At 36.9% G+C, this 15,878-nt stretch overlaps 1 protein-coding gene across 2 annotated transcripts in view; it reads left to right on the top strand.

Annotated features, from left to right (window-relative positions):
- USP47 (ubiquitin specific peptidase 47) overlaps positions 1-15,878 on the top strand; it is a 98,273-nt gene that overhangs the window by 31,685 nt on the left and 50,710 nt on the right. For both annotated transcript variants that reach the window (XM_024196030.1, XM_024196040.1), the window contains 6 exons: positions 157-302; positions 1,484-1,563; positions 2,479-2,628; positions 9,715-9,810; positions 9,905-10,057; positions 11,843-12,010. In XM_024196030.1, the coding sequence (XP_024051798.1) occupies positions 157-302; positions 1,484-1,563; positions 2,479-2,628; positions 9,715-9,810; positions 9,905-10,057; positions 11,843-12,010 (793 nt within the window). The remainder of the gene's footprint in view (positions 1-156; positions 303-1,483; positions 1,564-2,478; positions 2,629-9,714; positions 9,811-9,904; positions 10,058-11,842; positions 12,011-15,878) is intronic.

The raw sequence follows: 15,878 nt of genomic DNA on the forward strand, positions 1-15,878 counted from the left end.
GGAGAAAAATTTGATTTTCATTAAGCAAACAGAGCATCAGTTAACTCCTACAATTTAGTAGACATTTAAGGACAAGATAATTTCTCCTAACTTAAATGCTATTTTGTGAAATGAATTGCGTTAGAAGTATTACTCAAATATTTTATTTGTTAATAGATGGGAATTTGAAGAATCTGAAGAAGAGGCAGTGATGAGCATCCCTTACCAGCTTCAAAGACTGTTTGTTTTATTGCAGACCAGCAAAAAGAGAGCAATTGAAACAACAGATGTTACACGGAGCTTTGGATGGGATAGTAGTGAGGGTAATATTTGATGTTGGATTTTATTATGTGGAAAATTTAGAATAATTGTAATAGCTGTTGTTGTTTTGTGGCTAGTGCTCATTCAAAGGACATTCATAAGGGCGCTAAACTGATATTGGTGGTGTAAAAAGACCTCTGCTCATACAGTTTTAAAGAAGAACCTAAAACTAAGTTCCAATAAAGTAGTTTAAATGGACACTTCATTTCTAAAACTGCTTTTTGTTTTGTAGTGTGAGGCCAATGAATGAAAATTCATCTTAGATTTCTTGAATTTTTATGGTCAGAGTCCACAGAGTGAATTCAAACTTTTAAATAAGTATTTGAGATCATTGGAAAGATAATGTTACAGTTTTGCTTAGAAGCTTCACATTTTTCATTTTTATGTAGAGTTTTAAGATTGATTTCCCCCAAATTATTATTATTTTTTTTTTTCACGCAGCTAGAAATTAAGTATATGTTTCTGGCAAAAAATCTTTAAATTGGAATTAAAGTTGTAAATATCGGTTATTTAAAGGAAATCCCCTTTTAAAAGATAATGTAGCTGTCTCAGAAAACAAAAATCAGCCTAGAAATGCAAAGGTTACACTTAAACAGAAAATAATACAGAAAATTCCAAACACGTTAAATTTGGGGACGCACAGTTGGTCACTTGGACAATGTAATTCTGCCCTATGCCCTGATGATCTTCTGCACTTTGCACGTGTCCCGCCATGATATGAGATGAGACTTTACTTGCCTCAAACTTTCTGGGGAAAAACCTAGGTGGATTTGTTTTAGTTTTGGGGAAGTGTGGGTGAGGTGTGTCAGAATTAGTCTTCCATTATAAACCTATCTTAAACTGTAACTATGCAGACAAGCACCTCCATATTGTTTACATGTATATTCATACTTGTATGAACATATGCTCAAAACTTGTCCTAATATATATACATGTACATTTAGACAAGATGTATTCTAACTTTCTTCATTTTATGATTTTAGAATAACTTAAGCCCTACAGGGAAAGTTTTTACAGTAAATCATATCTTGGGCATAGAACTTTGACAGTACCCTCAAAACTAAATGATTTATTTTAAACAATATATATAATCTATAACTGTGCTATAGAAAATATTAGAAGGGTGTGAATGATTTTTTTTTTCTTGTTTTCACTGAATGAGATTAATTTTACTTTATACCAGCATGGCAGCAGCATGATGTACAGGAGCTTTGTAGAGTCATGTTTGATGCTTTGGAACAGAAGTGGAAGCAAACAGAGCAGGTAATATACCATAAAACTTCATCTTTCAGGGAAAGAATGTTGGAGGAATGTTGTTTAACTCTGTCTTCTAAATGTAGTCATGTGGTAATTGTTTTGCAAGACGATTGAAAATCTGCCACTGTCTTTTGTCTGAGGCAGTGGTTGACTTACTGCATGCTTGAGTGTGATTTATTTTTTGAGATTGGTTTACAGATTTTATTCTTTTAATTAAAGTTGTGTGTGTAAAGGTCTAAGTCCTGGTCACAGTGAGCTGGATCCTCAGTTTTGATGTGCACTGCAGAAGGCCAGCTTAACTGACCAATTGAGGGTTTCCCCACTATGGAAGAAATTCCTAGGTACCCTTTAGCCAGCATAGATGGCTCTATGCAGCTTCCCTTTCCCTGCCCTAGATAAAACAGGAATGGCCATGGCCAGAGCATTGCTGCATACTATGGATATGCAGATGGTGTACTCGCCCCTTTGGGGTAATCATTAGTGGGGAGTTGCAGATGATTCCTTTGTAGTACCTTCCCCTGACCGGCCACCAGCATTTTTTGAACACAGATGAGGACTGAAATAATATAATTGTGATTAAGTAATAAGAAACAACATTATGTTTACTTTAGAGCACTGCTTTATATGTAGAAAGCAGGAACTACTGTGATAAAATTGTTCTCTAAAATAAACATAAGGTAGAAAACAGGAACCATCAGGACATTTTATTGCCCAGTAGCATGTGCTCTGAAGTATGCATTTGTGATTATAAAATATATATTAAACATGTGAAAAATATACAACTATGATCTCTCCCTCTTCAATTAAGTGTAAGGGAAAAAGGGATGTCAGTGTAAAACTAAAGAAAAGGAATACTTTGTTTTAACCTTTTTTAGATGTTGTTTCAAACTATGCCAAAATAAATCTCTCCATTTGTTTTAGGCTGATCTCATAAATCAACTGTATCAAGGCAAACTGAAGGACTATGTAAGATGTCTAGAATGTGGCTATGAGGGCTGGAGAATTGACACTTACCTGGATATTCCATTGGTCATCAGACCTTATGGCTCCAACCAGGCATTTGCTAGCGTGGTGTGTACTCTTATGCTGACAGCTAGTACATCCATACACACATAGAATACATAATGCGACAGTGGTATAATTTCTTACATGGTAAGTATCATCCTAGATACTCCATCTTGGGGTGTTCGTCTTTGTGCAGTGAACCAGCTAGCAAGTTCTAGAAGATTTTTTTTTTTTAACCCTTCAATGAGTCCTACTGGTGCATGTATAAGGGGAGGGGAAATGCAAATATTCTGCCTTGAGGTTACAATAATTTATTATTTTCTTTCTGATAGAATTTTCAGTATTTCCCCTAGGTATCTCTTGTGAAAACACTGATGTTCTTTTGATTGACTGGTGTTTTTTTTATTAGCACTTCTATTAGCTTTTGTTAGCACTGTTGGAAGGTTTAGTGAAAGAACAGGACAGCTACTTACTGAAATTTGGTTACTAGTTTAATCTCTGTGTTGGTTTTTATAACTTAAGAGTTTAAAAATAACACGTCCCTTATTCATTTGGCAAGCATTCTGTAATTCTAATGATAAAAATTCCATTATGCCTCTATTTTCTTTATTAATACTTTTGCACTGGCATTAGTGATATTGGCAAAAGTATAAAATGTAGGGAATAACTTTTAATCACCTGCTTTCCACAAGAAAAGTAATTTGCATACTGTTTCATACCACTGTTGTGGTTTTAAAAATAAATACTAGATGGAATTATTAAAAATGGGCGATAAGTCAAAGAATTTTTATCCCAGAAATATTAAATATTTTAAAGCAATGCAAATATTAGGGTTATAAATTGCTTTATATTTATTTTATTATTACATTTATTTTTAAATGTTAATGTTCTCCCTTGTATTTAATGAGTTGGCACTGTTGTAAAACGTTAACATAATTCTTTCAATTTCTTAACAAAAGAACTGCTATCTCCAGGTTCGCTATCAGTGTAGCTTCAGTTACAAAGGCACTTAATATTTTAAAGCTTTGGATGCCAATCTTCAGGGTAATAACAAGGATTAGAGACATTCATCATATAACTTTAAAAATAGGATGGGAGTAAAGAGAATTTTCTGAGTGCCTCTCAACATTTTTCCAAATTTTGTGGAACTTCTTACACCTAACTGGAGGTGCATTTGAAATTGCAGTTTTAAGATGTTGCAGACATTGGTGTGTTAAATAGCTTTCTCTTTCATTGTTTTTTAAACTGTATTTCAGGAAATTTTCAATAATACAACAAACGAGGAATTTTGTCTTTTTTTTGCATTTTTATTGATACAGTGAATAGAGACTTTATATATAGACTTTCTAAATAGAATATATATACACACACACACACACACACACACACACACACACACACACACACACTGACTTAGACTTTCTAAATAGAATATATATATATAAAGTCTAAGTCAGTGTGTGTGTGTGTGTGTATGTGTATGTATGTGTATGTGTATGTGTGTATATATATATATATATATATATATATATATATATATACACACAATTTTTAATAATTCCATTAATCACTGACTCTTCTTTTGAGTGGCGTCCTTAAGTCTCAAATTATTTAGTTGGGGATTGGTCCTGCTTTGAGCAGGGGGTTGGACTAGATGACCTCCTGAGGTCCCTTCCAACCCTGATATTTTATGATTCTATGATATTCTAGAATTATTTTCTTTGATAGGGAAGAAGTCAGCTACAGAATATTATGGAAAATTAAAATATTTGTGTCTTTATATATAAAAACAAATATACAGGAAGCTTCAACACTTAAGTACTTAATGATAAATATTCAGATTAGTTTAAATTACAGTTGATATTTCACAGCATTTGCTAAATATCAGTATCAATTAGGCGATGAGACAAACTAGTTTAAAGCTTTTGTGTTGAGGTAGTTACATGGTTGCAGTTTGTGTTTACGCTCCATTTATTTGAGCTATTTTATAATTATGCGTACTTTGACTATGCAGTTGATTCTCCTCCCTGTATTTGTCTTGTCTGTAGCAGATGTTGTTTTAGCTTTGTAGTCTTCAACAGTGGGGAGATATGGAGGATACTGGCTTTTGGAGAAGGGAAAAATCGCCTGTTTCTAAATGGAATTCTCTGAAGGTAGTATCCTCCATTGATCCACAGATGATGATGGTTCAGTAGGTTTAGGTAAAAAGGCAATGAGAGAGAGAGATACAAAAAGGTTCACACATGCGCTAATAGGGCTTGTGGAAGGGAATGTAAAACTTTTTAGACCTTGCTAGTCAGCTCCTGAGGGAACTTGCAGCAGGCGACACTACCCAAGATAGGGGATCTAAGGAGGATACTACCTTCAAAGAACTCTAGTTAGAGGTAAGTGATTTTCCATTACTTTTGAAAGAGAGATAATAGATGTACAAGATATAAGTAAGGTTATTATATAGTATGTCAAATAAAGTTTATTATGCCACTGTTTGCTATAGTATACTACATAAAAAGTTTAAATATGAAATTTTGTGTGTGAAATTTTTGTGAAACAGAATATTGGAGAACTTCCAAGAGTTATGAATAATTACACTTCCTTTTTTTTTTTTTTTCTAATCAAAATAGAACTTAAAACTATTCTAAATTTTCTGTCTTCAATTTGATATTGTCCTTAAGGTTTGCAGTTTGAAGAAACCTTATTGACTTTTCTGATTTATTTTTTTCTTTCTTTGGTTCATTTCATGTAGTATAGCTTTACATTATTAATGCATGTCCAGGGGACTAGGGCTTTGCTAGCATACACTCCAAGGCCATCTAAATCAATTTAATAACTTTGCTTTGTTCAAGGGCTTAATTTTAGAAAAAGCATATACATATAATTTATAAAGAATTTACATAGATCTGAGACCTCAGTAACTAGTTGTGTTGCGATATAGGCCTGATGGTTATCTGACTTGTGATTTAGATCCTGAAAAAAATTATAGACAGACAATGGAAAACATAAAGTCGCCTATATTAGAATATTCAAGTTTAGACGTATATTTTCTGTTCATGCAAATGGCTATATGGACAACAGCATTAGACAGTGAAATTATCTGGCTATCAATAGAACAGTATAGAACTGTGTTCTCAACCTGGGGGTTGCAGGATGGGTTTAGCAGGGCTGGCGTTAAAGGCTAGGAAGCAGGGCAGTTGCCTGGGGCCCCACGCCACAGGGGTCCCCTGCAAAGCTAATTTACCTGTTTCAGCCTTGAAGCCTCCCGCTTAAGATAGGAGGTCAGAATTTTTTGTAGTGGGGGGGTGTGTCATAATTGTTTTAAGTCCAAAGGGGGTTGCCAGTACAAAAAGGTTGAGAAACACTGGTATAGAGGAGGCAAAAGAAGATTTGGTATTGAGGCTGAACTATTGTCTCAGCCCTAGAGGTGGCACACTAGGAGTAGGGCATTAGATAAAGATTCTCCATACTGCTTTCCCAGCAGACCTAGTCTTGAGAGGTATTGAGCATCCTTTGGTTTTAGTGGGAGTTGTAGGAGTTGAGCGCTTTTGGATCTTGACTCCTCTTTAGAGACTGAAAACAAGGATCTTGTGATGTCAGCATCTGTCTAAAGAAGATGTATTCAGCCCATCATCTCATTTTATATAAGCATAAACAGCTATCCAGTTTTAATGACATTGCCATTACTGACCTGGCTTGATAAAAGGATAAGTATCCCATTACCCATCCTCTGAGCTTTCCAGTTTGCTTTCCATTATATCTTTAGGTTAGCAAACTCTTGTTTTTTTTAGTTGCTTGTGTAATTTGGGACATTAATTAGCCACATGGACTTTTTATTGATTTTTAGATTAATGAAATCATACCTATATACACTGACTGGCTTTCCCCTCAGATTTATATTTGTAGCTCATTTAACTGTTTATAAAAATTCTACTTCTCATATTCATAGAGCTAAACAAATATTTACAGTAATCTCAAATCAGTGGCTATCAGATGTAGTAGATATACCATAATGACATTTTGTTAAAAATGGAAGCTTATTTCAAAGTGCCTTTCTATCTCAGGCAATGATGAGATTGGACATATTTTTATTACAATATGTTAATGTGTAAAGTACTATGATATTCAGCACCATAAAAGAACAAATAGTGATAGCTTGGGATAAAATAGACTACTTGAAAACTTTAAAATATTTTGGTTTTCTTGATATATTAACTTATGGTGTGTGTGGTATCAATTTTTTTAATGTTTAAAATGTAATAGCTACCAGGTTAGATAATATTTCCTCGTGGATAAATTGTCTTGCTCTAAAAGTACAGTTACTGAAAGTAGGGGTCCTATGATGCCACTCACGCAGTGAACCACACAGAAACAACGTTATACCAATAGTTAATTTTGTTGAGTTAGTGAATTATAACCGAATAAGAGAGGAGACTGGTCAATACAATAATAACTGGAGTAGAGAAGATTTTATACTAATCATCAAAGGTAACTTTGATATAAAGACTACGCAGTGGAAAATTGGAGGAGAGATGGAAAACTTAGTATATTATACATACAGTGCATCAACAGTGCTTACATATATGATACAAGTTGGAAACATGATATATATAATAATAGTGAAGTTTTAAAATAATTCCAGTAAACCATAGGTCAAAGTGCATCTCACTATCTATTCCTGTGGTAAGCAATGAAATCATTAACAAGAATACATTACTGCTCATGATATTTCATTCAACTTTTGGAGGTCCATAGGAGCATTACCTGTTTTCTCCATAACACAAATATATTCTAGTATGGTTCCTTGTTGACTTGCACATCGTACCGAGTCTACGTAAACTTTACATAACCACTTATGTTCATCATTCACATGTCATTCGTTTGTTGAGGAATGAATTGCAACATTTTTCTTTTATATTGTGAATATATTTTTATAGAGACTGTTGCTTGGCTCCTATGTAACAAACAGCAATTATTGGAATAAAATAATTAGTACCAGAGAAAGATTTGTAGTAGCTTATGGAGAGATTTGGTAAGATTCCTGGCTTGCATTTATTCCATAAGCAGTACCTCTATAGGCCATGTTTTTGTTGTCTTCTAAGTTTGGTATTCGACATGCTGGTTGTTGACTTGTTTTGCTTTCATTTAATTTGTTCTGAATTGTTAAATTGTTAGCCAGTCCAAAAACCCCACTGTCAAAACACAGCAATGCCTTTTTAAATGAAGACTTACAATTTATTTACCACCTACTGATTTTTATCTGCTATATTTTTAATATAACTTCCTGCATTTAGTAAATAATCTCCCAATCTGTTAACATTTTGCCTTTAGATTAAAGGTACTCTGCAGTATTTAGGAAGTAAATATATAGAGAGTTTACTTTTGGCTCACTAAAAAGTTTTGACATGTTTAAAGACCCTTCCTGCTTCAGAGTTGTGATTATCTTTTAGGGTTGTTAAGAAGTGATTTATTTTTTTCCTTTTTCTATTTGCGTACAAAAATAGTGAAGGATGGTGATAACTAACTTTCTCTGTGCAATCTCTCTGTGAAATTTGGCACATTTCTCATTGGTGAGACATTGTGGTCTGGAGAACAGTCCTTTTGTAAAGAGTCTCTCATCTCTTACAATAATAACAAAACTTTTGTTCATATGGAAAAAGCAGGGCTATAAAACCTTTTGTTTTGTTATTTGTTCTTAGTGCTTCCCTGAGTTCTCAGAAAAGAAATGGAGGGAGAAGGGATGAATTGGAGGCTTTTTGAAGACCTTCCCATATCCTTGACCTCTTCCCAAAATGGGATCCATCAAACAACATGATTTAGATAGTAGTCTTATAAGCTCTGTACCAGCCATTTTGCAATTGGTGAGTCTGTTCTGCCCAACTAAGCCCCCTCTTATTTATTCGGACTTCAGGGAACAACTATGTTCCATCATGAGACAATGATTTTCAAAGCATCATTATGATTTTTATTTGATCCTCTTCTCTTTAAAGTAAGTACCTCAGCATGCCAATGGTATTTCTGTTTTAGATTGCAGAGATATCTGCAGGTGAGCAGATAACTCCGGAGTATCATCTGTAGTTCATAAACCCAGTCTCTCAGCTTTCACGCTAACTGGGTAAAGGTTTTAACCATTAGTAACTCTGGATAAGATTCTTCATTGAACTGCTTTAAAATTAATTGATTTTTTTTTTTAAAGCAGATTTTGTCCTCACAGATTTCGTTACTGGTATGCACAATTTATACCCTCTATAACACTTGTTGAAAAGAGAAGAAAAATTATTAGCTAATTATGTTTTAACTTCCCGGCTATACTGAGAAGATAGATGGAAATCACTATAACTCTTATTTAAAGGAGGATTAGAAACATTTCCCTTGTAGCTATTGGAGCTGACTCATGACTATTTTTGGTTTACAACCACATGTGGTTTGTGCTAATAAGTAGAATGTATCCCTGGAAGATGACAATTGTGTTTCTCATTGCACTGGGAGTAGAGATTCAATATTTGTTTTAGATGGGAGAAAAAATGACTGACTTATTCTAAAGCAGCATTAGCATCCCCTGGCAGATTGAGAGACAGCCACCTACAAAACAGACATTGAGGAACTAAATAATTGCTCTCTTTCTTCTGTTTGTGCTTGGAATAATGTGACATGTGATGGGAGAAAGTATTGTCCCTGAAGGGAGAAAGCCATTTGTAAATTGTGGGATAAGGACGTGGGGCTGATGGCTAACTAAAGCAAAGTAAGGAATAAGATCAATTATGCAACAACTGATTGAACAGAAGTGACTACATGTGATGTGCAAGATAACAGGGATATATTTCATTTTAGATTGTGTGCAAAACCAGGACATGATGGACCCATCAAATGGCTGAATGAAATATAATTAATAGTAATGTATTGTCGTTCATGATTTGACTGCTTACCGTGGGGCAGGGCAGAAAGGTTGGCTTCACTTGATGTTTTCCTGATCTTTGTTTCTTTGGGGTTTTTGTATCATTCTTCTAGACTTCTGTAATTCAAATTGCTTTTGAATTTGTGAATACTTCATATTGCAACCATTGTATTCTGTATTTGCAATCTAAGCATAAATATAATGTTCTAAATCACGTACATAAAAGTAAACATTCTTAAAAAGCAGGTAACATCTTTTTTTATTAGGAAGAAGCGTTGCATGCGTTCATTCAGCCTGAGATCCTTGATGGCCCTAATCAATATTTCTGCGAACGCTGCAAGAAGAAATGTGATGCAAGGAAGGTAAATACATACCATTTGGGTAACATTACATTGGTTAGTGTTTATCTATATATGTAACATAATTTTGCCCATTGGATATTGTGTTTTTGTTTAGGGCTTGCGGTTTCTGCATTTTCCATATCTGCTGACTTTACAGTTGAAGAGGTTTGACTTTGATTACACCACTATGCACAGGATTAAACTTAATGATCGCATGACTTTTCCTGAAGAGCTAGACATGAGCACATTCATTGATGTTGAAGATGAGGTAAAGACCAGTGTATAGTCTTTCTGAGAACAATCTTTCTCTAGCATCTCTTAAAATCTAGTGTCACTAGGGCAGTGGTTTCCAACCTGTGGTTCGCGGACCCCTTTGGAAATCTTAGACATAGTCTGCGGACGCCCAGGGGTCCACGAACCACAGGTTGGAAACCACTGCATTAGGGAAAACATCATGGCCAATATTTTGAAAACACATGCCTGTTAGGGTTCCTAAATTCTTATTAAGGCATCAGAAAAAGTTTCCTGATTTTCAAAAGTTCTGAATACCAACAGTTCACCTTGACTTCAGTTGAAATTACTGAGTGCTCAACACTTTTGAAAATCAGACCCCTTTTTTAGATACCTTAATCAGGATTTAGGAACAACTTTGGGCACTTAGTGTCAAAAATCTCATCCCATATTTCTTTTTCTGTGAAGGTTTGGAGTTAAAATTAATTTACAAGAGGGGGCTTCTGACAGTGCTCTATACTGTTATGTAAGGTGCCTGGGTTTAATTTCCAGTGCTGGTATATTTCTTCCTCCATCTTGTTAGAAGCTGAGAACAGTGAACTGACACTGAGTATAATTCATTCTCTGGAAAGTGAATGGTGCATTTCTAAACAGTAAGAATTTGGTTTGGTGGTCATGAAAGCCGCCTCCTCCTCACCTAGAAAGATGGTGGCTTTGATACATGGCCTTTGGGCTGGGAGAAATGTACAGCAAAGGGCCTCTTCAGAGGCACTTTCATGGGCATGTGAGTACTATATATCTTAGATATTTCTCAGAATATCTGTTCTCTTCTCACTTCTTCACCATATTTTTACAGAGTAAGCTGGATATAAAGTGCTTAAAGTTAACTTTAAAAGAGGACAGAATTGAAATCTGTTTCATTGCACCCACTGTGAAGGACACCCAGGCTTAATTTTCACTAGTAAAAAGGGTAAAATGTTGCATATTGGAATCTTGAAATGCAAAACTAATGTGTCTAAGCTTAAGGATTGCTTTGTGAGAACAGTGACTTTGAGATCAAAAGACTGTTGCTGTCAGCTGGTTTAGGATTAGTAGGCATGCTTCACTGGAAAAACAAGCAAGACAAACTTTCCATTTATGTATTTTTAATTTTGTTTTAAGTATTACAGAACTCTCAAAAATCTTCATACTGCATCTATACGACTTCTGTTCAAGAAAAAGTAGCTCCATGGACATAATCCTAAAATAGACGTGTCGGGGATATCTAGCTAATTTTAATATCAAAAGACAAATACATTTTGGGAGACTTTTCTCCTGGAATCCATTGGAATGTTGTTGGTACCCTACATCTACATACACCTCTACCTCTATATAACGCTGTCCTCGGGAGCCAAAAAATCTTACCGCATTATAGGTGAAACCGCGTTATATCGAACTTGTTTTGATCCGCCGGAGTGAGCAGCCCCCCCCCCCCCCCCGGAGCACTGCTTTATCGCATTATATCTGAATTCGTGTTATATCGGGTCGCGTTATATCGAGGTAGAGGTGTAACTTAGTTAGCAGTCAGAAGATTCATAAAATGTTACATTTGTTTCAGTCTTCAAAACTTAACCTCTTCCTCAGATTTACCATATGCAAAATATAGATAATACTGTACCCTGTTTCACAGAGGATTATTTGTAAAACGCTTTGAAATTTGCAGGTGGAAGGCAGTATAGAATTGCACAGTATTTATTTTGATAATTCATTGTCTCTTGTTACATGTATGTGTACTATCATTTTTATCTACTTTATAAACTAACATTTATGGTTTATTTTTAAGAAGTCTCCCCAAACTGAGAGTTGCACTGATAGTGGAGCAGAGAATGAAGGCAGCTGTCACAGTGATCAGATGAGCAATGATTTTTCTAATGATGATGGTGTTGATGAAGGAATCTGCCTTGAAAGCAATAGTGGTGCTGAGAGGATTTCAAAAGTTGGCATTGAAAAGGTACTTCAAAACCAAAACATATGGGTACAACTTTAGTATGTTGTCCAGATAAATGGTGGTTTTTAAAAAAGTCATATTTCTTTGCTCTTGTTCTAATATTTAAGCCTGCGGTGTTGCAAAGAATACAAAAGGCTTGGGGAATTTCCCCATTCTGAGGGAATACTCACCTGGCCAGATCCTATGGATTTCCTGCTTTGTTCTGGCAGAAAGCAAAATAGAAGATAGTTATTATTTCTGGGCAGCACTTCCATGATGAGGTAGACTGTCAAATCCCTTGACACTATGCAAATATCTTGCAATTTAACAGAAAGGGCTAGAGAGTTTTGCTCGGTCTGTGGCAGGTTCCACTCTGTGCAAGTCAGCACCTTCAGACTTTTGGAGCATAAAATGATTATAGCTATTTTGTTCTCTCTCATATATTTCAGCATAAAATATGTTGTTGTATCCTGGGAGAATAAATTCATGAAGAGGCTGTCTTCTACCTGTAGCATATAGGAGCTTGGAAACCGCCACATATGTGAATGCCTAAAATGGCTGACTAGTTTTCACCTGACTGCAAGCATGTTTCTCATGGAGGCTTGTTTTAATAAAGTATCATTAAGACAAAGAGCTACTAAAATACTGGTTTTCCCCAAGCTTGCCCCTTGTTCACAGCACTATCTTGCGGCGCTACATGGACTCTTATATCTAGCGAAGTACCATTAATATTGAGTTTGTCTGGAAGGGAATCTGAGATCCTTTGTCTGGTATCAAAAACATAATAGTGGAAAACGCTGGCCTTCTTTTGAAATGTTTTGTGATCCATTAGGACGTTCGACCAAGACAGAGTGTGGAGGGTCAATATGTCTGTGAATTAATAGCTTTATTATCACTTTCTTTAATCACTGACATGAATTTGAGAAAATGGAGATCTTGTGTGAAACTAGCTAAGACGGGTGAGTCAGGCCATTAAGGGCTTGATCTTATCAGGAGCTTCCATGCCTCCTGGGAGATATTGAGTGCCTTCCAGGATGCACAATCAGAGTGTAAGTTTGCTCATTTATCTGCATGCAGCTACACCTACTTTGCGCACATGCCATGTGACGTATGTATGAAACTTGGACTTAGGTGGACTTGACCTAGTTATAGGCCTTCTGTTTTGTCACTTGCATCTTGAATTGTGCCCAGAACCAACTAATAAGCCAGTACAAGTGTTAATGTGCTCCTAGCAAACCACCTCACTCTGTCTAGGTACTACATCGCTGGAGTAGGCAGGATGCTTCAGTTACTTTATTAAAAATATAAAGGTAGCACTAAATGATCCAATTAAAGATTGGAGCCTTTATGCCTAGGGACTTTACATAAATGTAATAAATTCTAAAGAGCTCGCAGTATTAGAATGTGATAGCAGCTGGATCAACGGGAAATGGGAAGAACAAGACAAGTAAAATTATTACTTTTGTATAATGACCGGTAGTTACACTACACTAGCTAATAGTCTAGCTGCTTTATTAGCTAGTAGTCTAGCTGTTCTGTAATGTTTTTGTAGTTATCCAAGCAGAGGTGAATTTAAAGAGGTGTTTGAATGAGGGTAATGTTGTGGCTTTACATATTTTTATGAGCTCTTCCTACCCATTTTGGGGGTGAGGGTTGAAGCAAGAATGTGCTTGAGAGAAAAATTCAGCTAATGGACAAGGAAGACTGATGTATCTGGCAGAGCAGAGATAAAGACAAGTAGCATGTATTTCATGTAGTGAAAGAGGAGAGATGTGAAGAAGGGGTTCATGTCATAGCAACAAGTCAAGATGATTATCTTAGCAGCAGAGTTTTGAATAGACTTGAGGGAGGCAAGATTGCATTTGTCAAAGCCAAGTTGTAGTAGTCAAGATATGAGATGGTTAGGGCTAGAATTTATTGAAGGCCATCCCATGATGGGTACATTATGGTAGGCAGTGTGTTGTTGACGCAGACTTTGGTGACGCAGACTGACATTGACATCTAAAAGGAAAAGTCAGTCTTTTGGTCAGCCATAATTGAAAGAGAGCATTATGGGCCACCACTACAATCTGTTTTTCTAGAAGTACTACAGTACCACCATGAGGTTGCAAACCTTACTCGGGGAAAGGTGACAAATGAAGATGAAAGTTCAACTCCCCTTCATTCTTGTAGGTGAAACCCTGACCCACAAGTACACCTCTACCTCAATATAACGCTGTCCTTGGGAGCCAAAAAATCTTATCGCGTTATAGGTGAAACCGCTTTATATCGAACTTGGTTTGATCCGCCGGAGTGCGCAGCCCCCCCCCCCCCCCCCGGAGCGCTGCTTTACCGTATTGTATCCGAATTCGTGTTATATCAGGGTAGAGGTGTATTAGATATCTCTATCTTGTCTGAGTAGTCCAAGAGATTTCACCATACAGAAAAAATGGAAAAGATAGCTTTTTTGTCTTAAATAAATTTTTATTGCTGTATGATTGCTTAATTTTTTTCTTTTATCAGGCTCACAAATTTGTCCTGTTTTTTTGAGTTGCTAAGAGTTGAAAAGCTTGAGGAAAATACAGTAATATGTACAGTAATACAGTAATAATACAGATCTCTGAAAATAGCTATCCATTTCTTGGCCTGCAGAAATGACCATGTAGAAAAGAAGAAGGTATTAGAAGCATTTAATATGCTATTGAATATCTTGAATTAGTGATCACAAAATACATTTTACAATGGCAACTCATTCCGTGATAGCAGTGCCCCCTTTCTGTTGTTTAGTGATTACCAAGGACTCTAAGATGGAAAACTTAATTGCCTTTTACTGGTACAAGTCTTCTCTGAAATCTTTGGAAAAGTTGTTACTAATACTTACTTGTAGGATAGGCTTCCCTGACCTTATTCAGTGAACTAATCTGAAACATGGCTTGTAATGTTACCTCTAATTTTTTTATATCAATGTGTGGAATGAATTTTGTTATGTGCACCATTATGAAGGTGATGTGTGGGGGGGGGTGGGGCCGAGGGGTTCGGAGTATGGGAGGGGTCTCAGGGCTGGTGCAGAGGGTTGGAGTGCGGGGGGGGGCGGGGGGCGGGGGAGGGCTCTGGCTGGCCATGCAGAGTCTGGAGTGGAGCTGGGGATGAGGGGTTTGGGGTGCAGTCTGCCCCAGGGCTGCTGCCAGAGGACTCTCCTCTTTCCCCCCCCCCCCCCCCCCACCCCCCCCCCCCCCGGCCGCCCCCCCGCGGCTGGGCCCAGAGGGGCCCTCCCCAGCCCTCTCTCGGCTGGCAGCGGGGCTGGGGCTGAAGCGCCTCTCCCCTTTGGCAGTAGCCCTCGGGCTGGGGCCAAGGCCCGTGACAGCCCTGCACGCCCCAACTTGCTCCCCTCTCCACCCCCTCCTCTCTCCAGGTCCCTGTGGCAGTGCACCTGCGCGGCCCTTTATAGCCTGCTGCACGGCTGTGCATCTTAGAGGGAATTTAGATGGCCTGTAGCTTGTATCTGTCTAGACCCATTAGGAAGCCGTGGATTGGTTGGAACTGAATCTTTATAAACCCTTTAAAGAGTGTTTGTTTTTAATAGTGTAATATCTACATTCTGGCCCTATAATAAATTAGACATTGGAGTTCTAGTGTTCAAGCTCAGTCTTGGGAATCCTGTAAATCTCTGTTGAGAAATAGGAGCTTGTTAACAGTCACTTGATTAGAGCAGGGAGTGAAAGTCAGAATACCCATAACCTAATCCTAGATTTGACAATGACTCTGCATTTTGACCAAGTAATTTAATCTTTCTGTGCCTCTGTGTTCCCATATGTAAAATGGAGAGGTTTACCCTACCTCAGCAGGAAGTTGGGGATTAATAAATTCATGTTCGTGAAAAGAAAAGCCTTGAATGGAAAATGCTACATAAATT

Source organism: Terrapene carolina, unplaced genomic scaffold (genome assembly GCF_002925995.2).
Source record: "Terrapene carolina triunguis isolate 2854851 unplaced genomic scaffold, T_m_triunguis-2.0 Scaffold96, whole genome shotgun sequence".
Taxonomy (NCBI): Eukaryota; Metazoa; Chordata; order Testudines; family Emydidae; genus Terrapene; species Terrapene triunguis.